Source organism: Xenopus laevis, chromosome 3S (assembly GCF_017654675.1).
Source record: "Xenopus laevis strain J_2021 chromosome 3S, Xenopus_laevis_v10.1, whole genome shotgun sequence".
In the NCBI taxonomy this organism is placed as follows: domain Eukaryota; kingdom Metazoa; phylum Chordata; class Amphibia; order Anura; family Pipidae; genus Xenopus; species Xenopus laevis.
The window spans coordinates 98280168-98304418 of record NC_054376.1 but is presented as its reverse complement, the minus strand read 5'-3'; the positions used below and the strand labels follow the sequence as shown (position 1 = coordinate 98304418).

The 24251-nt window shown below is 37.3% G+C and overlaps 1 protein-coding gene across 1 annotated transcript; it reads left to right on the top strand.

Moving 5' to 3' along the window:
- Positions 1-6763: 6763 nt before the first annotated feature.
- On the top strand, positions 6764-18321 carry spic.S (Spi-C transcription factor S homeolog; the record flags this gene model as incomplete). The annotated part of the gene is given in 7 exon segments (NM_001093508.1): positions 6764-6790; positions 10013-10103; positions 12685-12797; positions 13447-13558; positions 14802-15478; positions 16698-16708; positions 18286-18321. Coding segments are annotated over 2 exon segments (489 nt in total). The 5' UTR covers positions 6764-6790; positions 10013-10103; positions 12685-12797; positions 13447-13491.
- Between the last annotated feature and the right edge of the window lie 5930 nt (positions 18322-24251).

The window sequence follows — 24251 nt, the reverse complement described above, 5'->3', positions numbered from 1 at the left end:
AATCTATAATAAAAGAAAAACTGCTCTCCCCTTTATATAGATTAGCTAGTTGATTCCCCTCTTAAATGTAAAAAAGGAGAACCTTCTCTAGAACCTCCTAAAGGTGATTTTTAGCAATGATAATAATTTACATAAAATATATTTATTACATTTTCTCTACCCCTTACACTACAAATGTCCCTGTTGCTAACTAATAAACACACACTAAACCAGTTAAAGTTGGGCCAGCATTAGAATACAGCAAAGAAAGCCTCTGTTAGGGCACCTCAGTTTGGAAAGTCATAGTTAATCAGCATCTTAATGGCAAAATGTACGGCATTGTGAGCTGCACAGTTTAAGCAGACCATTAGCATGTTAGAAAGTCACAGAGAAGGTTGCAACACAACTGTATAAGGAGCGTGCAACTGATATAGACAGAAGATCCTTGCTCATTGAAGCTCTGCTGTGTAAAGCAGTGTAGGATATTAGGGGTCTGGATGGAGTAGAAGACATACAGGAAGCTGCCGTTAGAAAATTGAGATTGTGGGACCAAGTTTAATTCAATGGGATATGGCAGCAGTGAAATATAGACTGGAATTAAGCAGCCTCATTTCACCTTTATATTAACTTCTCTGCTTGCAACTTTCTGGTCATCAGGGTCAGTGTTGAGGTTAAAATATAGTTGTGAAATATTCCTCTGGTAAACTATGATGTTTTGTTTTTACTCTTTAATAAACAGAATTAATTCCAACTTATAATATTAGTAATATATATTAAAAATATTGTTGATAGGCTTCTGATTGCCAGCAATGCTTGGTGGGGTTGAACAAGGAACATATTTATTTACTTACCTAGAAAAGACACAGGTAACATTTATAAATGGTCAGTATTACTGTTTAGTTAACCATCTTGCCAAGAGGAAGTATGGAATGCTTTAAGTTCTGTTGGTGGTTTAGGTATCATGCAAATTACAAAATTAAAAACATTTGTGTTTGATTACTACTGGGGTGAAATCCAGTAAGAGAACAGGGGGTGAAATCGCCTTCTTTGCTTGAATCTGCAAAACAGGAATAGAGTTCATCAACTGATCAAATCATAAGGCTACTGAAAGGGAACAGTAGATATAAATAGATTTACCAAGATACTGCTGAAACCATGTGTAGCAAAATAGCTGGAGTGTTTACTGAGTGGCAATTGTACCTCAGGTAGTTTGTTTCCTTCTCTTTCTAGGAGACGTGCTCTTGTGAAGAGTCTTTGTAAATTGTACATATAAAAGATAAGTTAAAGAAAACTATAGTATCTTCCATTCATGGTTCTGTGAATCGTTCTTCAAAACTCATCAAACAATTTTATGGGGAATAGCCCATTAGATACTGAGATTATACACACTTTAAAAAGTATGGGTGAAGGGGCCTTTCCTGAAATGTACAAAAATGTTACATGCTATGTTACAAATGCAGGCAAATGTGGTTTCCATTTTGGTGCCTGGTTTTATTGTAAAAGGGACAGATGTAAAGCTACAGAAGGATATGGACCAACAGTTGCCTTATTAATTACAAACAGCAGCCCTTTGATTGATTTGAGGGTATACAAAGGGTGCATCTCTGGCCAATAATATTTTATTCCCTAATATAAATGCAATTGCTCAACAGGATCCATCAGTCTATTTGCTTCACATCTATCTCAAAATCTTTTACAATTCATACGTTTGGTTTGTACCTGGTATGTCAAACGAGTGTAAATGGGCAAAATGATATTCCAGTTTTTAAAATGTTCTGTGTGTTTTTTAAAGATTCCATAAATGTTCTCTAAATATTCTCATCTACATTCCCTTTCTCTCTTAATTTGGATGACTTGACTGCAGGTCCGGACTGAGAATTAAAATAGGCCCTGGCATTTCAGGTACACAGAGGCCCAATCAGCCTCCACCAGCCCACTAAATACTGACTTTCTATGGCACCTTATAGCAGCCCCTCTGGCATTTGCCAGAACCAACAGATTGCCAGTCCGGGCTTGCTTGACTGACTCCTTTGTAGAAACCTCTTATTCAGTTTGAGTTCACCACTTTAGAGAGTAGGTAAACGTCCCCTCCAACCATTTTGCGAAAGAATTCTGCAGCAGATGACATATTGTAGAATCCATTTTACATTTCCCTAAAACAACAACGAAAGCTTAAACAATGAGTTGTGTGCCAGTCCGTGTTAGATAATCAACGTCATTTCAATGTAAATGGAATAATTGTGGGTTTTCAGGTTTCACTTTATTGTTATAGTTGATAGATTTCAAATCCAACCCTGTAAATGCAAAGGCATGATTACATATAATAAAATCCTTTAACCTGCAACTCTTTCAAAGCCAGTCAGTCAGTGAAACTCTAAAGGAAGGTCACATTTACAATGTTTTATTGCCATTTTCACTTCTAAGAATGGGGAGTTCAAAAAAAAAGAGGAAGAACATAACAAAGTTAACCAGCTTGATACTTCCTCATAGCCTGCAAGTATAAAGACTTAGTGGCCACTTTAGTTTTATGTTATCTTGGATACACATGAATACACTTTAAAAGACAAAATTTATTGAGACGGACCAATGTATTTCAGATCTATAATACAATGAACACAAAATAAGCTGTTTACTTTTATTTGAGTAATTATATGGTCAGGATTTCAAAAACACTCTAACCCTCAAAATAAACACATTTCAATATGGGACTGGGACATCATAAATTACCTGAATTTGCTTATATTTTCCATCAATGTATCTCTTTTCCATGTCTGTGTACTGAAGAGATGTGCCTGCTAGTTTGTCTTTATCAGCATATCCCCAATAGAAACAAACACAAGCAGGGTCGTTGGCCCCACCAGCCCAGACCCACTCTTAACAGCCTGCAGCTCCTGGTCTTCTTCATGACCTACCCAACCCCCCACCGGAAGGGGTAGTAAGCGGAACAGAGGGAGATTTGCGGCTGGGGAAAGGGGCTCCGGGGGTGGTGGTGGGGGGCCCAGATGTGGTGGCCTCGGTGGGCCCAGCACCCCCCAGTCCGATGCTGAGCACAAGCTTCTCAGGCTGCTTTTATTATACACTTGGAAGGCTCTGGCAGCTAAATGAAAAGAAACAGCCCACAAGTTAACTATGTGGAGAGGCTTAAAGAGATACTGACACCAGAAATGTTACTTTTTTTCATTATTTTAACATTGTCTTTGCAAGCTTAAATTTTGCCATAAAAGTATTTGCCCAATGCTTTTTACACATCAGATCCCCATGATGATTTCCTTTTTCTGTGTAATAATAAAACTAAGATATAATTAATCCTTATTGGATGCAAAACCAGCCTATCTGGGTTATGTTTACATTATATTTAGACTTCCACATTACAAGAAGATCCGTCATCCTGAAAACAACAGGTCGCTGCATGCTGGATATCAGGTCTCATACCTGTATTTAAAAAAACAAAAAAAACAAATGTAAATGGCAAACGCGCTTAGAATAGCCACTTTGGACAATTTTTCATGAGTCTTTTTTAAAGGTTAACATTTCATTTAAACAAGAAAACCCATTATAATATATTCATTGGAACACACTAAAAAGCATCCCATTTGTATGTGTTTGTTGGATATTTACCAAGTACCTGTGTATGTTTTTTTGCATAACTATATGTAATACTGGGATGTGTCTACTGGCACGTGGAAGAAGAACAAGTTATTTTTTCTAAAATCCCCAGATCATGCACTTCCTAAATGTAACTGGTTCTAAACTGTATGTGACATTGCAGTACACATGAGCCTCCTTATTGATAAAGAAAAATCTTTTGTTAAAAGCATAGAGTTTCCAAGGTAAGTACACATTTGCGAGCTGTGTTTATAATGTTTACAATAGTGGAACAGATACTGTTTAATATGTATTATTATGGACTGCAGTTACACATAAACAATTGAATTAAAACTGTCTGGAGCAGTCACATGCAGGGATAAATACAGTATGAAGTTAAATGAGACTGACCACCTGGAGTATTAGAAGTACAATATTTAATGCAGTTCAACACTGTGATGTCAGACAAAGACACCTGCATGAATGACACTAACATCATTGTAAAAGCGGATAGTTGCAAACAAACTATAACAATAAGCCTAATGTTGGAACTTCTGATCAGCTCAGCCACTTTGTGGGCAGACTGGCGTATCATTTATTTTCATTTCATAGTCTGTATTTTGATGGTGTAGGGAGATATCTTTGCTATTTGGTCTTCTGAGTGAAAGATGAAAAATGCCCATGCATAACAAAAGCCATCCAATACATGTGTATTAAAACAATGATTTGTGTATGTGTACTGTGTTGTAATACAGAGGTGCCATTTACATTCAGAATGTCTTCTTTATTCATTAAAATGAAGTTATAAAAGGTTTGGACTTTTTGTAGTTTGGTACTGGACCCTTTTATAATTAGGTAAGCCACATTCTTGAAAAGATAAAGTTGGGGGAATTACAACAATCTATTCCTGAATTTTTTATAGTTCAGTGAGTGGATTTGAGTGCTTGGTGTTCATAAAACTACACTTTTGTGCTTGTTAAATTGTCCTGGAGGATAACTATCTATATTCTATATTTATCTTACTTAACTTTTTATTAGTGATGGGCTAGACGCGAATTCGTGTCAAATTTGCGATATTCGCCTCCGGCGAATAAATTTGCGAAACGGCCGCGAAAATTCTCCCGGCGTCAAAAACGAGACGCCGGTGACATTTCGCAAATTTTTCGCCCATCGCTACTTCTTATATGCAGTATACTCCCCCCACCCCTTTTCATTGAGTTCTATGAATAGTGTGTGGGCTAATGGACTTTTGTTTATCTGTGTTCTGGTAGTCCATCTGCCTCGCAAGAATCATATATGGGGTAGCTTGAATGTCCCTGTTTAGCCCAAGAAACAACAAAAACCATCGATTTTTCAATTACCAAATAGTATGTTCACTCCTATTTACTGAATTCAGGCTAAAAAGGGAGTATACTGATCAATTCACATAAAATATTCCATCATGGTGCAGCAAAAAGATTGGCACTGGGATAACATTTTCAGTAAACAAATGTAAGTTTTAGGGGGCAATTTACTAAACTACAAATGCAAAAATCCCTGAGGATGGAAAAGTCAGAATCAGAAAATCTAGCATCTCAGACCTGTCGAGGTTGCATATAAGTCAATGACAGAAGTCCCAATGATTTTTTGATGTGCGCTGGGTTTCGTGCAAAAATCTGATTTTTCGGGTGAAAAATTCAAAAAAATCATGCAAATTGGGTGAAAAATGTTTTTTTGGAGCAAAGCAAATTTTCGGGAATATGTAATAATAAATAAGCGTAAATAACTTGAGCGGATTTGTTTGTAGCAGAAAATATTGATCAATTCGGACTTTGATAAATAACCCCCTAAATTTAAAATAGCAGAGCAAACCCTTAAGACTGCCCAAAAGGTTCATGCATCTTTTTATGACATCTCTGTTATTGTGGTGCATTAAACACAGCAATGGCATGTAGTAAGCTAACAGACTCCCCAATAATTTGTATGGAGAGCAAATCATAGAAACCTAAGTTTGCTTGGGAAATTTAGATCCTGCACCATTTCAAATGTGGCAGGTTGACCCCTGCACAAAATCTTCCTATTGTAACCAACTGTCCTGATCCTGAACATAATCAAATAATGGAAATTTCAGGCAAACGTGGGCTGACACAAGAGTAGTTGTAAATAAAAAGTGACTATATGTAGGGCTTGAGGCATCAGCGTCAACTAGACATCAACTACAGGGAAAAATTAGGTAGTATATTAATTAGATATTGCATAGATAACTGATCAAAATTGTTTCACGTGTAAGCAACATTGTGGGGCAGATTTATCAAGGGTCGAGGGAATTTTCAAAGTAAAAAAATTAAAATTCGAAGTAATTTTTTGGATACTTCGACCATCGAATAGGATACTACGACTTTGAATTCGATTCAAAGTAAAATAGTTAGAATATTCTACCATTCGATAATCGAAGTACTGTCTCTTTAAAAAAAACTTCGACTTCAATACTTTGCCAAATTAAACCTGCCGAAGTGCTATATTAGCCTATGGGGACCTTCTAGAGCAGTTTTCTAAGTTTTTAGAATTTGAAGAAAAATCGTTCGATCGTTCGGCTGAAATCCTTCGAATCGTTCGGTTCGAAGGATTTAATCGTTCGATCGAAAGATTTTACTTTGACCGCAAATGGCCAAATTCAATGAAAAAAAACTTCCACTTCGATATTCGAAGTCGAAGTAATTCAATTCGATGGTCGAATTTCGAAGTATTTTCAACTTCGAAATTCGACCCTTGATAAATCTGCCCCTGTGTGTCATTAGTGTGTGCGCTAAGCTTCTGTGACTGATCATGCAAACCTGGGCACTTACCATTTTAAGGATAACCCCATTGAAACTGAGGTTAACCATAACATAATATCCTCATTTGCTTATGGGTTGTAAGGAACATAAAGTGTTAAAGGCCTTTTTGTGTTACAATTTACATTTCAGTGACGTAGAAAAATGAGAACTGCTTAAATATCAACTACCTAATTTTTTTCCCTTTATGGAACCCTTCAACAAAGGTAAAACAGTTTGATTCTGTCAGGGGCAGTTGCCTATCTCTCATTCTTTCTTCACTTTGAAATGATTTGTTGTAGATTCTGACTAATTAACATTGACAATTTTTTAAAAAATGCCAGATTTTCTAAGAAGCAATATTTTAATCATGAATTCTTATAAACTCTCCTTTGAATATTTATTGTAGAGAGCTGCACTGAGTATTGATAATGGTAAGTTAAAATCTATTGTTTTTCTCAATATGGGGCATATTTGGCATTTTAGAATTAGTTATTTCTGTTATTTACTACATTTAGTATTTCTATCATTTGATTTTGTATGGGAAGGACTTTGGATCACTCCAAGAACAGTATTTATACAGAACATGGTGAAATATTAATCATTAATTAATATGTTTATATTATGTAAATATATATTATGTATAGTCATGCTCTTGCTTTAAAGGAGAACTAAAGCTTAACTAAAGAAGTAGGTAGAAATGTTGTACATTATGATTTGGGCTTATGTACCAACTCAAGGCAACCACAGCCCTTTAGCAGGAAAGATCAGTTACTCCAAAGATGCCCCAGTAGCTCCCCATCTTCTTTTCTACTGATTCACTGCATATGCTCTGTGCTGCTGTCACTTACTGAGCTTAAGGACTGACTCACAATATACTGTACACTTAGAATAGAAATGTCACAATACAGGTATGGAATCCATTATCAGGAAACATGTTATCCAGAAAGGTCTGAATTACGGAATGGCTATCTCCCATAGACTACATTTTATCCAAATAATCCAATTTTTTAAAAATGATTTCCTTTTTCTTTGTAATAATAAAACAGTTCCTTTTACTTGATTCAATCTAAAATATAATTAATCTTTAGGGGAAGCAAAACCAGCCTATTGGGTTTATATAATGTTTACATGATTTTCTAGTAGACTTCAGGTATGAAGATCCAAATTGCAGAAAGATCCATTATCCGGAAACCCAAGGTCCCAATCATTTTGGATAACAAGTCCCATACATGTAAAAGGCTGATTAGTAATTAATACAGATAACTACTACTACATGTCTGCTTTGAAACTAGTGCAACTTGCATCAGAATTTAATAATCAGCCCTGTAGCATCAGCTTATATAACAGACAAACCTCATTTTCTGCTTGATAATTTTCAACGACCCCTAAGCTTAGCTTCTCAACAGCTTCTCAGAGCCCACTGAGCATGTGAGTGTTGCAGACACTTTCGAAGATGGTGACCCCCTGTGACAAGTTTGAAGTCCTGGATCATTGCTGCTATTGAGAAGCAGAAACTGTAGGCTGGTGCAATAAGTTCAGTATATAAAATATGGCTGGTCAAATAACTTTTTTGTTTTGAAACTCCACAAGTGTTTTCGGCGCATTCTGACGCGATGCGACAAAATGCATGCGACTTGTCGCATGCGACAAAAATAAGGTAAGTACTAGAATGTTTGCATGGCGTCGCAGCATTGATCCGACACTACACGACTGTCGGATGCAGACGCTGCGTTTTGTCACAGCGCGTCGGATTGTGCCGAAAACACTCGTGGAGTCCTACCCTAAATCTACGAATGCCATGGAATTTATTAAAAGTACAGATTTTAAAAAGTAGGAATGGAAAAGAATGCTGAACAATGTGCTAAAAAAAATACTATTATCTCTAAAACCTCTAAACATTTGAGTTTTACTGACAATTACTAGGGAAAAAAAATCTCAAAACCACTAAATGTCTGTTATGGATTAAAAATGGGCCAATAAGATGAGCACAGCTCCCACTGACTTTTATAGGACCTGGACAGATTTTACTTGATGCAGTTTTGTATAAGATGTTTTCATGTTTTTTACATCTGCCTCTTAGTGTATTATAGAATGGGCAATTCTGAGCAACTTTTCAACTGGTCTTAATTTTTTTTTATAGTTTTTGAAATATTTCCTCTTCTGGCTCCCCTTTCTTTTCCTCTCCAGGCCCTCCCATATTCATATTCCAAACTGTCATTCAAGGCACTACCTGGTGGCTAGGGTAATTTGTACTCTAGCAACCGAAAGTTGCTGCACTTCCAAACAAGATCTCTGTAAATAAATATACATATTGTCTAGGATTTTGTTTGTGGTGCTGGTAACACAGACAGTGACAGTTCTAGTGAAATCTCACTATTAGTGATGAGCAAATCTGTTCTGTTTGCTGAAAATTTCGCGAAACTCCGAAAAAATTTGAGAAACAGTGAAAAATTTGCAAAACACATTGAAGTTAATGGGCGTCAATTTTTTTTTTTACGCACAACAATATTTCACGCACATGACAATTGTTTTCTCACTCCAAATGCAGTAAAGTCAGTGGGCATTTTTTCTTATGGTGACTTTTTTGTCTCAGCCAGGGCCGGAACTAGGGGTAGGCAGAAGAGGCACCTGCCTAGAGTGGGCGCTGGGCAGGTACCTGACTTTTGCCTACCCCTAGTCCATGTTCGCTGCTCCTCCCCGCAAGCGCTTTACCCCATCTCCCCAGTCACTTTCCCCCGCCTCCCTCCCCTCCCCTCAGTCACTTTCCCCACCTCTCACCGTGCTTTGCTCTGCCTCCAGCGCTGTGACACTCTCCCCTCCGGCGTTGTGCGCATGTGTGCGCACAATGGTTTCAGGAGCGTGCACGTCCGCGCGAGCGATCCCGAGGGGAGCACAGAGGAGATCGTGGAGGGGAGCGCGGTGGCCACCCAGGTCGCCTAGTTGGCTTGGCCCGCCACTGGTCTCAGCGATAATTTTGTCTTGGCGATTTTTTTTTGTCTCTGTGACTTTTTTGCCCAAATGCATTAAAGTCTAATGGCGTTTTTTTCTTCTGGTTACTTTTTTGTCTCTGCGACAATTTTTTCATTTTACATTGGTTTCTTTGTCTACGGTAGTTACAAGCTTATGCAGATTCGTTATATAGGAGGTAGTCGTCCCTAGAGACGAAGTCGAGGCTCCTGTAACATTTTTTGGTGTTTCTTCTGCTGTGAGGAAATCAAAACAGATAACTGACATTTTTGTGCAATAAAATAAACAAAAGCCAATTGCAAATATACAAATTTTTTGATTTTACCGTTTATAATACTACTAATAATAATAAAACCATTCCTAGTTTATATCAGTGAGAGCTCCAAATACATATCTATTTTAAAAACAAACTTTGTAGTACAGGTATGGGATCCATTGTCTGGAAACCCGTTATCCAGAAAGCTCAGAATTACAGTATGTGAAGGCCATTTTTATAATTAAAAATTATTTTCTCTTTCTTTGTAAAAATAAAACAGTATCTTGTACTTGAATTCCACTATAGATATGATGAATCCTTACTAGAGGCAAAACAATCCTTTTGGGTTTGATTAAAGTTTAAATACATTTTTTAGTAGACTAAAGGTAATTATAGAATAGCTTCAAACTACAAATTACTTTTTTTTTAGAATGGTCAAGAACATGATTTATTCGGAGAAGCATATGAAGATTTTCTGGAAGTGTTACATGAAAATTCCGTTGAGCTACAGACTCCAGAAGGTAATAAACACAAAGGCTGTTTTTTTGCAGTTTTACTGTTATTTCTACACAAAACAAAATGAAAAGTGAATGCAAGAAATCTCATTGCTAGATGTTAGTTCAGAAATTCTTAACCTATGGGTCCCCTGACTGGTCCCCTGTCTGAGCAGCATAACCTGATCACTTTAAATGAAAAGATATGATTTCATATAATAGAAAATAGCAGTTAGACCTCCAGGGTTTGGGCTTGAGCATGCTCAATTTGCTCCTCTCCCCCTCCCCTCCCTGCTGTAATCTGAGCTCAGAGCTATGAGCGAGCAGGAAGAGACTCAGGCAGGAAGTGGTGTCACAGCAAACTAATATGGCAGCTGTCATCCTAAACAAACAAAGACAGTGTCTAGAGCTGTTTATTCAGGTATGGAAAAGCATTCTAAAGAATAAAAATGCCGTTCTAGCTTGCACTGTTGTGGATAATCAATTGGCAATAAAGTACCTTGGTAGCTTTCCTTCCAAGCAGAAGTCTTCATTTTATCCCTTTAAACCACTAATAATCTCTTGGAGCAGTAATAATAATCATTACAAAGAAAACTTTACTTACCGTATATACTCAAGTATAAGCCGACCCGAGTATAAGCAGAGGTACCTAATTTTACCTACTAAAACTGGGAAAACTTATTGACTCGTGTATAAGCCTAGACACAACTACAGCCCTGTCTCCCAGCAGCGCACATTCCGCCAAATCGACCCCCCCAGCGATCAACCAGACTTCTTTGCAAAGTTGATGGTGACAGAGAATTGCCAAACGGATTACTGTGTGCATTGTCCCACTGTCCCACTACCATGTGCAGAGGGTGCTGTGTGATATTGCAGTCACTGTTATTCTTTCATATAACCAACAGAGGGTGCTGTGTGATATTGCAGTCACTGTTATTCTTTCATATAACCAACAGAGGGTGCTGTGTGATATAGCAGTCTCTCCCCAAGCGAACTGTTGGTATAGGAATGATTAAAAGTGACTGCAATCTCAGCTACTGCCCGCGACTCGAGTATAAGCCAAGGTAGACTTTTTCAGCACATTTTGGATGCTGAAAAACTCGTCTTATACTCGAGTATATACGGTAGTTGAGTCTTTCGCTAAACAATGGATCCCTGCATAATCCCCCAACCCTGCTCACTGGTACCCCCCTCAATTACAGGAATGGATTGTATGATAGTCACCTACATGCCTTAGTATTGCAAACAGGAACACTTTTATATTTTTATACTGAAAACACTACAGAACTATATAGCCCCTTGTTAAACTCATACTGTGACTGATCTGTATATAAAATAAAGATATTTTAGCATTTTAGTTCAACTCTGCACACATACAGAGAACTGAGGATTAATACAAGGGTATGCAATCTGTCAGGTCTGATTCAGCAGAGTAATTATTTTAAGAAAACATTGTGCTTTTTACTTGCAATTGCAAAGTATTTCCTCTAACTATCATGGCAGGGGAAAGGAAGGTATCAGATGTATAACGCAGTGTCATGAAAGGCAGAAACTGCAAGTTGAACCATTACCAATTGGGCAAACAAAACAAGGCAACAAGTAATTATACCATATATATACAATGTATTAATAATAAAATATTAATAATAAAATAAAAAATCAATGTAAAGTAGCTCTTGTGGCATCTGCAGGATTTAGTTAACAGTATACAGAAATTCAGAGATCAAATTAAACTGGTGCTGAAACCTTCATTTTTGTTGAAGGGATACTGTCATGGGAAAACATGTTTTTATTAAAACGCATCATTTAATAGTGCTGCTCCAGCAGAATTCTGCACTGAAATCCATTTTTTAAAGAGCAAACAGATTTTGTTATATTCAATTTTGAAATCTGACATGGGGCTAGACATATTGTCAATTTTCCAGCTGCCTCCAGTCATGTGACTTGTGCTCTGATAAACTTCAATCACTCTTTACTTCTATACTGCAAGTTGGAGTGATATCACCGTCCCCAGCAGCCTAACAACAGAACAATGGGAAGGTAACAAGATAGCAGCTCCCTAACACAAGATAACAGCTCCCTGGAAGATCTAAGAACAGCACTTAATAGTAAAAGCCAAGTCCCACTGAGACTGATTCAGTTACATTAAGTAGGAGAAATAACAGCCTGCCAGAAAGTAATTCCATCCAAAGTGCAGGCACAAGTCACATGACTGGGGCAGCTGGGAAACTGACAAAATCTCTAGCCCCATGTCAGATTTGAAAATTGAATATAAAAAAATCTGTTTGCTCTTTTGAGAAATGGATTTCAGTGCAGAATTCTGCTGGATCAGCACTATTTACTGATGTGTTTTGGAAAAAACATGTTTTTCCATGACAGTATCCCTTTAAGTATTCATTCTGAAGTTACAAGGTTGCTGTGCCACTGTATACTCAGCATCTATGCCAAATATATGCAGAGTGATCACAAGGTAAACCCCTTTCCTAAGCCTAACTTAGTTTTGAGTACCACTTGAGTTGAAAAATATGTTATCATTACTGACACACGTCCTTATATATGACTTGCGTGAATGCAAAGATCTTGAAATAATCTATATACGTATCTGCAGAGTGTAAGAGTTACATCACCTTTCTCAGTCCCTACTCTCCACTGAGAACCAGTGAGAACCGTTTTACATATTCACATGGAGACCCAACAGGCTGCACTTGGAGGGATCATGTGGTAAGTGAATCTGCCCTATTCTTCTTTTGCTGGAAGGTTATTTGGATAGTCAGATATCAGAAGTGATTTCTAATAACTACAAATTCTTCTTCAAGTTAGCTTTTACTCTCTAGGGGGTAAAACCGATGGAAAAGGTTTACCATATGTCATACACATTCCTGTGATATGGGTCATATATAATTGTATTAAAATGTATCAAATGTATTTAGTTGTGTAGATTATGACTGATGACACATGGAGGCAAAAGAAAAAAAACAGAGATTCCCCCATTCCATGTCTGGAAGGCTTCTTGTCATTTTTATGTAGTGTTCATTTGGACTTTGGGCCATAATTGAGTGGATTAATTTTTAACTATCAGTGGTAGGGTGGACCCAAGGCCTGTAAGGCTACTGGACACTTCATTATTATGATACTTGCAGGAAAAACATCTTCTGAAAAATTTCCCATAGGAGGATTGATTGATACTGTAATGCCAAAAGTTTTCATGGTATTGAAACTACTGTCAAAAATTGAGCCGTTTCCATATTTGCTCCTACTTCTATCCTATATTTAATTAGCACCAACATATTATGCAGCTCTTTTACAATCAAATTTCCCTACCACTGGCACACAAACATAGTCATTTGTGTCATTTTATTTTCCATTGCAGATGAATACTCCATACCCCTATGATGAGGAGTCTTTATATCACAACATGCCGAATATTCAAGAAGAACAAACTGTACAAATGGTTCATCCCAGTGCACCTCCACAAAAACACGGTAAGAATTAACAAAGTATGTAATAAAACTGATTGAAATGTTTAATAGGATGGTCTTGTGTATTCACAACTGTGCAGACCTATATGAAAGTCTCATGAAAATACCCAACATTCTCTTGCTGTACTTTTTATGAAAATGTGTCCTAAAAACAAACAAATGAAAAAAAGCTTCTTAGTGTTTATTGGATCTACCATATTGCCTCTGTTGACATCACCAAGATGACACCATGATAGTATAATATTAGGACTCTATGATAGAAGTTATTATACATCAATTGGGAGTCCACATCTGATTTCCAACTTAGTTAAGCCTAAGGGGCTCGCCCCAGTTCTCAGGCAATTATATGCAAAAGATTCCTTTATCAAAAGATAACTGTCCCAAGGCTTTTTTCAGTAAAAAAATATCATTTTATTTAAATTAGCGTTAAAACGCAGATACATACTGACCCCACCAGGCCCACCTTACGCGTTTCGCACCCTCCGGTGGGCCTGGTGGGGTCAGTATGTATCTGAGTTTTAACGCTAATTTAAATAAAATTATATTTTTTTACTGAAAAAAGCCTTGGGACAGTTATCTTTTGATAAAGGAATCTTTTACTCTATGATAGAAGGCCACAGTTTAGAAGCCTTATTAAACTGGCTATCATAAACTTCATGTGCCATTAGCTTTTAGTTTTTTTTAGACTTTTAAAATGTAAGGGATGTCGGCAATAGCCTTCATACCAATTTTAGAGACTTCCAGGAAGTTCCAAGAGACCACACAGACATTGCTTCCATAGTTTTTCAGATTTCTGTAATATAATCCACAAGAACCATGAATACTATGTAAAACAATCTTATTTAACAGTAATTTTATACTATAATACATCCCCTTATTTGGACTATGGTATGAGGATGTTACCTAGGAGTTCCTTAACATGTATAAAAACACTTGGTCTGGAGTATATCACATTACAAATGTAAAGAGCCATATAAAAACACACCTGCTGAAAGACTGAATGGCCATTGTATTCATAGCAGCTGCGTATTGTAACCTATTCCAATTCTCTTTTCACATGGCTCTATATAAATAATGACCTTGCTGCATATTGTATTCCGTGTTGCAAATGGCCATATAGCATTTTCTTCCCCGAGTTTGGTGCCACTGATTTATTCAGCAATAAAAACTTACAAAATGTTTTGTTTTCAACATCTGTAATCCATTATAGTAAGCACTAATACCTTTATATTTTCAAAAAAAACAGGGAGTAAAAAGCTCCGTCTCTTTGAGTATCTCCATGAAGCTTTGCATGATCCAGACTTGAGGAATTGTATCCAGTGGGTGGATAAAGCTAATGGCATCTTCCAATTTGTTTCTAAAAATAAAGAAAGGCTAGCAGAGTTGTGGGGCAAGAAGAAAGGAAATCGTAAAATCATGACTTACCAGAAGATGGCTAGAGCCCTAAGAAATTATGGCAGGACAGGAGAAATATTAAAGATCAGGAGAAAGTTAATGTACCAGTTCAGCGCTATAGTCTTACAAAGACTTTCCCCAGTATGTTCATTGGACAATGTGTTTTACCAGTATGTTCAGCCTGGAGTAGAATACTGGAGTACCCATGATTGCTGGGATAATAGCAGATTTGTATATAACAGTGGGTACCAGGTCTACCCTCAGTTCTGCTAAATGAAACATTATCATTACATTTTTATTTGACTGTGATAAATAAAGGTGATCACCAACCTATTTACAAGGCAGCTATATCTAAAAGTTTTCTTGCCAATTTGTGCTTATTATTAGGGATTAACTGTGCTGGCATCGTTTTATGATATTAGAACATAACATTTTCCCCGTAAGAGCACATTTTATTTACTGCCTAATATGACTAATCACACACCTAGGGGCAGATTTATCAAGGGTCGAATTTTGAATTTGAAAAACAATTTTATTGTTATTGTTTTATAGAATGTCTTATTCTCTAATGATCCACTTAGACGTTTAGATTAATTCTTTTATTTAAAATAATTAATATAATATCTATTAGCAAATGTGTGTTCGGCCAAAAGATGTTACTAGTTCAAATTTTTCCATTAATAAACGTCGGAAAAAAGACTTGAAACAATACAGATAAAAGTTTTGGAGCTAGTAGCCACTATTTTAGTATGACGAACAGAAACAAAAGACTATGAATCCCCGAATCACGATCAATCCATAAACATTTATAGATTATCTTGGCAAATGACACATCAAGTACAGAATTTGTGGATTCAGAGGAATCTTATTTTAATTATTCAGTATTTGCACTGAATCTACTGTATGCATTAAAATTTGAGGAACACCATCAGTTGTGAACAAAAGACCTGTGGCATTCGTTTATTGTATTCAAGGCTAGCACCATTAATCATGTGACCCTTTGGTATTAGCTTACCAGGTTCACACCTCCAGTGGGCCCCAATTATTAGCCACCATGTGCCCTCACAACAACTAGATTGGGGCCCAATGAAAAACAAAATTGCATTCAGGATTCCATCCAGCCATTCACCATTATCCCCAAACCCTGCTCACGATCTACCAAATCCACACCCATTTATCCACCATAATCCCTCTCCTTGCATCCTTTTTTTTTCTTGGGCCCCTTCTGCCTCTTTATCTCATGATTACCCCTTTTAACCCACCTAAGGTTGGCACTGGTTGCATTCAGAACTCTTACGTTTTTAATGGCTAAGGGTTAGGATTCAGTTTTTCTTAAAACTTGGCAAATCAAAAAAAAAAGCCTGAAAAATAGCAAGCTAATTCTAATCAGGAAAGCTTCAGTTAGATCAATATTGATACATGAACAAAACTCAAAAAAGAGAAAAAGGAAAAGAAAACACTGAAATAGGCATAGGATAGCTCAGACCTTTCATTATTTTGTGGGTTTGAGATGCTTGATCAAATGCCTGAAGGCTTGGACAATTTTACATTTTAGTTTTGTTCATAGCAATTGATTTGGCCCATCGAAATACTGAATTGATAGTCAGTTGGGTCAATTATCTCACAATCTCCATAAATCAGCAAAGCATTTTTTCATTGTGTAGTGTAAACACTGTGTTCAATAGAAGGAAAAATTCAAGGCGTTGCAACCAGAAAAGTCCCCACTGTAATCAATGCAGGACTTTCAGTCAAGATTCAATTAATGTTGTCAATTCAGGTTTCAATTAGGTGGGCCTGGGATATGAATATATGGTTATGAATATAGCCAATGTTTTTATGTGTGTTTGGGGGATCACAAATTGCATCCAACGTAGATTTGGGCATTTTTCCCACCGAAAATACAGATATTAATAGCCTCTGCCAAGGGCACTCTCGTAAGATTTCAGCTAATGAATATATTTAATATACAGTGGCTTAACTAGAAGTTACTAAGCCCTATAACAAAATCACTTGAAGGCTTTTCAAAAATTTGGAAATTAGGCGTTTTTACAAGAAATTTCTTCACATGGCCCCTAATACCTTATTCCCCCCCCCCAGGATCTGCAGTATCTACTGTGCTTCTATGTTAATATAGGCCTTCACTGGATTCTTCAGCTGGAAGTAATGTACATGGTCTTTGTTTGTGTTTGGGAAGGGAGCAGTGCATGCAATCATGCCTTTTCTAGTTTGTTGCTTTTGGCAAATACCTAGGGGCACATTTACTTTTACTGATTTTTTTGGCTACTTCGACCATCGAATTGGCTACTTCGACCTTCGACTACGACTTAGACTTCAAATTGAACGATTTGAACTAAAAACCGTTCGACTATTATGTAGTCGAAGTACTGTCTCTTTAAAAAAAACTTCGACCCCCTACTTCGCCAAGTAAAACCTACCGAACCTCAATGTTAGCCTATGGGGAAGGTCCCCATAGGCTTTCTAACAAATTTTTGGTCAAAGGAAAATCGTTCGATCGATGGATTAAAATCCTTCGAATCGTTCAAACGATTTTTCCTTTGATGGTTCGATCAAACGAATATCGATAAACCCTTCGACTGCGATATTCGAAGTCGAAGGATGTAACTTCCACAGTCGAATATCGAGGGTTAGATAACCCTTGATATTCGACCCTAAGTAAATGTGCCCCCTAATGTATGTTATTAAGTAGGATAACCAATAGTAGTGATGAGCGAAATTTTTCGCAGAGCTTTGCTGGAAAAATGACTCCAATAGACTCCAATGGGTGAAAAAAATTTCTGTGCGACAAAAAAATCTGACGTGCCGCATCGAACTAAAAAATTGGACGTGCATAGACTTCAATGCATTTTGACAAATTTTTGGCGTTTCGCAAATTTTTGATGAAACGAAATGGGTCACATTCACCCATCACTATTAGTAAGCCAACCTTGGAGTGTCACAGGCTAAAATAGCACCAAAAACTGAAGGTGACCCCTAGGTTTTCAGTGAACAATCTGTAGCTTACCAAGATGAAATTGTTGGATTCCTTGGGAAATACTAGAGAGAAGTGTAAGGCCTCATCAGCCAACCAAAGTAAAGAAGTAGAAAACTGAACATCATTAAGAGGCCAAGTCATTCTTCAACTTCATAACAATATCATAAAACTGTATTATATGGTATATTGTATATGCTTGCATTTTATAGGTGGAACATCCCAGAAGGAAGAAGATAATTTTGAAGAACAGATTTAATCATATTTTATCAGTCATTTCAATAAAATGCGATGTACAGTAGAAAGAGATCATCTCATCCCAAGAAATTTAAATAAGTACATATATAAATCAAATAAGACACAATAACATTTAAAATGAAGGGCATATATATCAATAGGATGTCCAAATTCCTAAATATGACGACTGAGCACATTTAAAATTAGAATTTTGTGGAGAATTCTTTTTTTTTCACCCAAATTTCTACATTTTCATTGAACAATTGCTTTTAGCGATCTGCTTATTTGTATATCATAAAATTTAATTTGTTTGCAAAAACAGAAGCATAGCAATTTGTTCTGTACTTGTAACAAATCAAAACAGTTGCAATAATTATTTTTCCTGCCATTGTGCTTGTTAGTCTGTATTGTATTGTGCAGTTCTGCAAACTACAGACAGTGCAAGTATTATTTGAATCCCATTTTCCCAGCATTGCAGTACAAGCAAATCCCGCATACTGACAAATTGTATTTTTAATTACAGAAAGAAACATATGAATGATAACCATTGGATGATGGTTGGACACAATGTAATATTGTTTCTTAAACTGTTATTGCATTGCGAATTTTAATTGCACATTGCGAATTTTAATTGTGCACTCTTAAAGTGGACCTGTCACCCAGACACAAAAATCTGTTTAATTAAAGTCCTTTTCAAATTAAACATGAAATCCAATTTCTATTTTTTATTAAAGCATTCATAGTTGTTGTATGCTGATTTTAAAATCTTAGCTGTCAATCAAATATTGCCTGCCCCTCCTCTATGCCTTAGGCATAGAGGCGGGGCAGACAATAACTTTCACTTTCCATTCAGCACTTCCTAGATGTCACTGCTCTCCACACATTCCCCCAGTTCTCTTCACCATTTAATTGTGTAGCCAGAGCATGGGGATGGACATCAGGTCCCCCATTCTGGTGCACAAACAAAATTCTGAGATGATACAAGGCTTGTCTTAATAACAGTGTCCACAAAATGGCTCCTGCCTGCTTGTTATAATTATGAATTCCCAGACTGAAGGAAACAAAATTCAAATAATTCATATTGTGTAATTAAAGTTCATTTTGCTTGACTAATGTAATGAAATAGGTTTTTGAATCATTTTCTTGGGTGACGGGTCTCCTTTAAGAAGTGCTTGAAGGTGTCGTAATCTTTTGGAGCAAACATAACGAATTTTTCAGTAACAAGTTTTATTATTTTTACAGCGCATTGGCGCAAACTATAAAATTCGCAAACAGTCTTCCACTGTCGGAAGTGGACGCTAAACAGTTTCCGGGTTCGCAAAAGCAATATTAAATTTGAGCAAAGCAAATTTTTTATTTGCGCAAAAGCATACATTTTTGCATTGCAAATAGTTTTTTCATTACCGACTTTTATTACATTCCCCCGAAAGGCCGCTGCATCAATAGGGGCACTCGCACAATTCAGAAAGGGGCCGGAGGGACTTATCTACGCCAAGCGCATGCTAAGCAGAGGCGCAAGGGAATACAAAAGGTTTTCCATGCAGTGAACCAGTGGGTTTTGGGGGGCAGAGCAGGAAGATGAATTTGGGGAATGGCTTATTATAAAAATGTGGACCAGATACAACTGAACAAAAATAAATGATTAATAAAATGTGGGGCATAGCTGACTGAACGAGGGACATATTTTCAAAGGTAGTAAAAAAGTTCCATCTATTTTCTCCCTTCAATAAATATGCCTTGCAAATCCAATAAAAGTATTGTGGGTGCTTGTTTTTCATGCATTGAATATATGAGCCAGCTGGCCTCCAAATAAACAGGTGCGGATTATACTAAATAAGATAAAAATACAAAAGCAAATGTAGCATGTTATTTTCTCTACCACAAGAGGGTGCTGATACTGTATGTGTAGTTACTCACTTGTGTGTGGATATACTCAACACTATCTCTTTATCTCTTGCCATTCTGTCATGTGAACTAATAGTGAAGCACAAACCCACCCACAGTCCAACACTATTTTTCATTCCTCTAGGCTGATTCACTTAAAGAAAGAAGAATATAGTGTCGGACTGGGGTTTCAGGGGAAATGAGATTTCAGGGGAAATTACTTACTGCAGGAAACGGACTAGTTACTGCAGGAGAACAAGGGAAGAAAGGCTTAAATCCAGCAGTTTCCTGACAAATAGAGGGGAGTTGAATGGTCTGCATACTAAGGGGCTCATTTACTTAGCTCGAGTGAAGGAATAGAGGGAAAAAACGTCGAATTTTGAATGTTCTCTTTAAGAAAAAACTTCGACCCCTAGTTTGCCACCTAAAAGCTACCGAAGTCAATGTTAGCCTATGGGGAAGGTCCCCATAGGCTTTCTAAGTATTTTTTGGTCGAAGAAAAATCGTTCGATCGATGGATTAAAATCCTTCGAATCGAACGATTCGAAGGATTTAATCATTCGATCTAACGATTTTTCGTTCAATCGAACGAATAGCGCTAAATCCTTCGACTTCGATATTTGAAGTCAAAGGATTTAACTTCGACAGTCGAATATCAAGGGTTAATTAACCCTCGATATTCGACCTTAAGTAAATTTGCCCCCAAGAGTCACAAATGGAGCCTGAGCTTCCATAAGACATTTGGCTGGGTCATGTGTCAGTGACTGTAAGCTCTTGTGAGCGGGGATCTCTGATCCTATCTTTATTTTGTAACCCTTGTTTATTAAATTATTGTGAGGTCCCTGTTTGTTATACATTAATATAAAGAGCTGCGTAACTTGCTGGCACTTAAAAAAAATTATGATGTTGGCACGGGAGTTAGCCTAGAGGTTAATTGATCTGCATTTGATCTAATTCCTCATGACGCTGGATAAAGTCACCTAATCTTCTGGTATCCCAGCATCCTTGCACCTATATTGTCTGTTTTGCTTGCTGTAAAGTGATTTGAGTCCCACAGGATAAAAGCACAATATAAATAACTACTATTCCACATGGTGGTTTAAAGGGGACAAATAAGATTCAGGTATGGGATCTGTTATTCAGAAGGCCGTTATCCAGAAGCTCAGAATTACAAAAAAACTGTCTACCATAGACCCCATTATAATAAAATAATCCACATTTTTAAAAATGATGTCCTTTTTCTCTGTAATAATAAAAAAGTAGCTTGTACTTGATCCAATCTAAGATATATTTCATATACAGTATTTCATCAAACCAGCCTATTGGGTTTATTTAATACTTACATGATTTTATAGTAGATGTAAATTATAATAATCCAAATTATGGAAAGATCCGTTATACAGAAACCCCCAGGTCCCAAGCATTCTGGATAACCCATACCTGTACTGAAAATGGTTTTGTGCATATGCACCAAATAACCAGCAGAGGGAGTGTACAAAAAACAGAAGTGAGAGAAATGACAAATATGATGGAAACTAATGCTGGAGACATGATAGTATTTACAAATGACTTTGGCTGCTTGTATATGTAAATAGCAATTGCTGGGGCTCCTCATGTTGGAGATCATGGCTACGCAACTTAAAGTTGAAAGATGCGATTGGACTGTAGATCCCACAATTAGTGTTGCCATAGGGTTGCTACCTTCAGGTTGTTGCAACTCCAGGCAGGGGGCAGTGATATCACAGGGGCAGGGCGATAACGATGTCTGGGGCGAGGGCGGTTACATCAGGGAACAGGTCCATAACCATGGCGATCAGTGAATGGTCAATCGCGGTGTCAGTCAAGGAGTATCCTGTGCAGATTTCCCAATTTCGAAACCCGGCAGGCAGTTTTGACCAGAACAGACACTCGAAAACCAGGCTGTCTGAGTTAAAACTGGACAGGTGACAAGCCTACATGACCACCTTTTCTACATTGCCATGTTTTATTTTTTCCTATTTTTTTCATTTTCCCCATTAATAACATTGGCATCAAGCATCATTTTATACCAGCCAGGCAGGTAAAATACCAGGCAGATGGCAACCCTACCCATGAGCCTTTATGCCATTCCATGTAACTGTGTAACAGAATACACAAATACAACAGCACGGTTATCGTTAGGCTTTTTTAACAATCCACAGTATAATAATGTAAGGAGCGCTCGCCATGTGTCCTTTCAGAGCCGCGTCCTTCCCAAGATGGCGGCGCATCTGGATGCAGCGTCCTGACACTGGAGTCAAAAGTCGCAATGCCAAACGTCACAACGCCAGTGTCAAAACTAGCACGTGACGCATGACGTCATCAAGCACATTTTGGTGCAAAAATTAGTCTATAAAAGGATGCCAGAGGATTTCCGCCATTGCCCGATTATAGGTTCAAATCTGTTGTGTTCCTGGGTGTGATTATTGTTATTGAACTTCTGATCTTGACCTTCGCCTGTATCCCAACTACAAATCTTTGCTGCCTGTATTGACCTTTTGCCTGGTTTGATGACTCTTCTTCTTGACCCCTTTTGTACAATAAACTTTGTTTACCGTATATCTGCAAGCTTCCTCCTTGGTCCACAACTGCAAACTGCGCCTTCGGGCCATGACAAATAACAAGCAAGTGAATTACGACATGGCCCATCCCTTTTAATTCATAATATCAACAAATATATGTACTTGCATTAGAGCTTCTCCTTTGTAATTGAGTTCAATGTAGCCAAACGTTAAAGGGTTTTTAGACTGTCAGAATTGATGCCAAGGGCCCCACATCAAATGCCAATATTCCATCCACATCACATGCTGATTGCCACACTTAAAGGGCATGTAAAGTCTAAAATAGAATAAGGCTAGAAATGCTGTATTTTGTATACTAAATATAAACATGAACTTACTGCACCACAAGCCTAATCAAACAAATAATTTATGCTTTCAAAGTTGGCCACAGGGGGTCACCATCTTGTAACTTTGTTAAACATCTTTGCAAGACTAAGACTGTGCACATGCTCAGTGTGGTCTGGGCTGCTTAGGGATCATCATAAACAAAGCTGCTTGAGTTCTGCATGGCTGGGAAGTAAGGCGGGGGCTCCCCCTGCTGTTCATAAGTATGATTGTTTCCCTGCTCAGCAGTTAGGGACCGTCTGACAATTCCTATCCACAGCAGTAAATGAAGGGAGAATTTCACTGCATACAGTCAGGTTTCTTATAAAAACGGTACACATTTTTTAATTGAAGTATATTGGAGATAGGTTTCTTTTTCATTAAAGAAAGTAAAATTGGGATTGAATTATTTTGCCTTTACATGCCCTTTAAATAACTACAACGTAGTGGACTTGGCTGTATTAAAGCAGATTAGTTTTAGTACCTAATATGCATATTTATACAAAGTAACAGCCTGGCTCTTCTTTCATTGCATTTGTGATTAGTAATAAAGTCACACTTTAGTAAGAGCAAACTACACCTCACCCTTCTTGCATGTTAGCAGTGTCTTCTTCCTGCTGATAGGTACATTAAAAGTAATATCTTCCCCCAGTCAGTCACCTCACAGCCCCATTGCTCTTTATCACATGGAGTCCTTCAACACCTCTGTAATTGAAGTGTGTCGAGGTGAAGGGTCAACATAAGCCAGTAGATGAAGTTAACTACCACCAGTTACCATGCTGTGCATCGTTTCATTTAGGGACATATTTGAAATACCTTACTCTTCTCCTTATGTTTAGCCAGCGACAGATAAGGATTGAAATTTTGGTTAATGGCACACAATGTATTTCAATTGCTACCTATAGACCCCAAATTAAAATAGAAAAAATGAAATTTAGCAAAAATATTTACATTAGACTAATGGTTATGTTAATGACTGGCAATAAACTCAGCAGTGACTGCCAAATTGGCTGTAATACTTATAAGGGATATAATTGGTTCTACTCTAACTTGGGTTACCTAAATGTTGCTTGACTACAAATCTCAGCATAGTCCAATGTAGTATTACATAACCTTTTGGGGGCCAATTTACTATCAAATTTCGATTTTTTTCAAATATTTAAAAATTTGGGGTTGTCTTATTTTTTTTTTTTTTTAAAAAAAAGCTCTAATAATTCAAGATTTTGAAGTGTAAAAACCATGAAAACTTCTAATATACAACTTTGCCAGGTAAAAGTTGTCGAGGTGC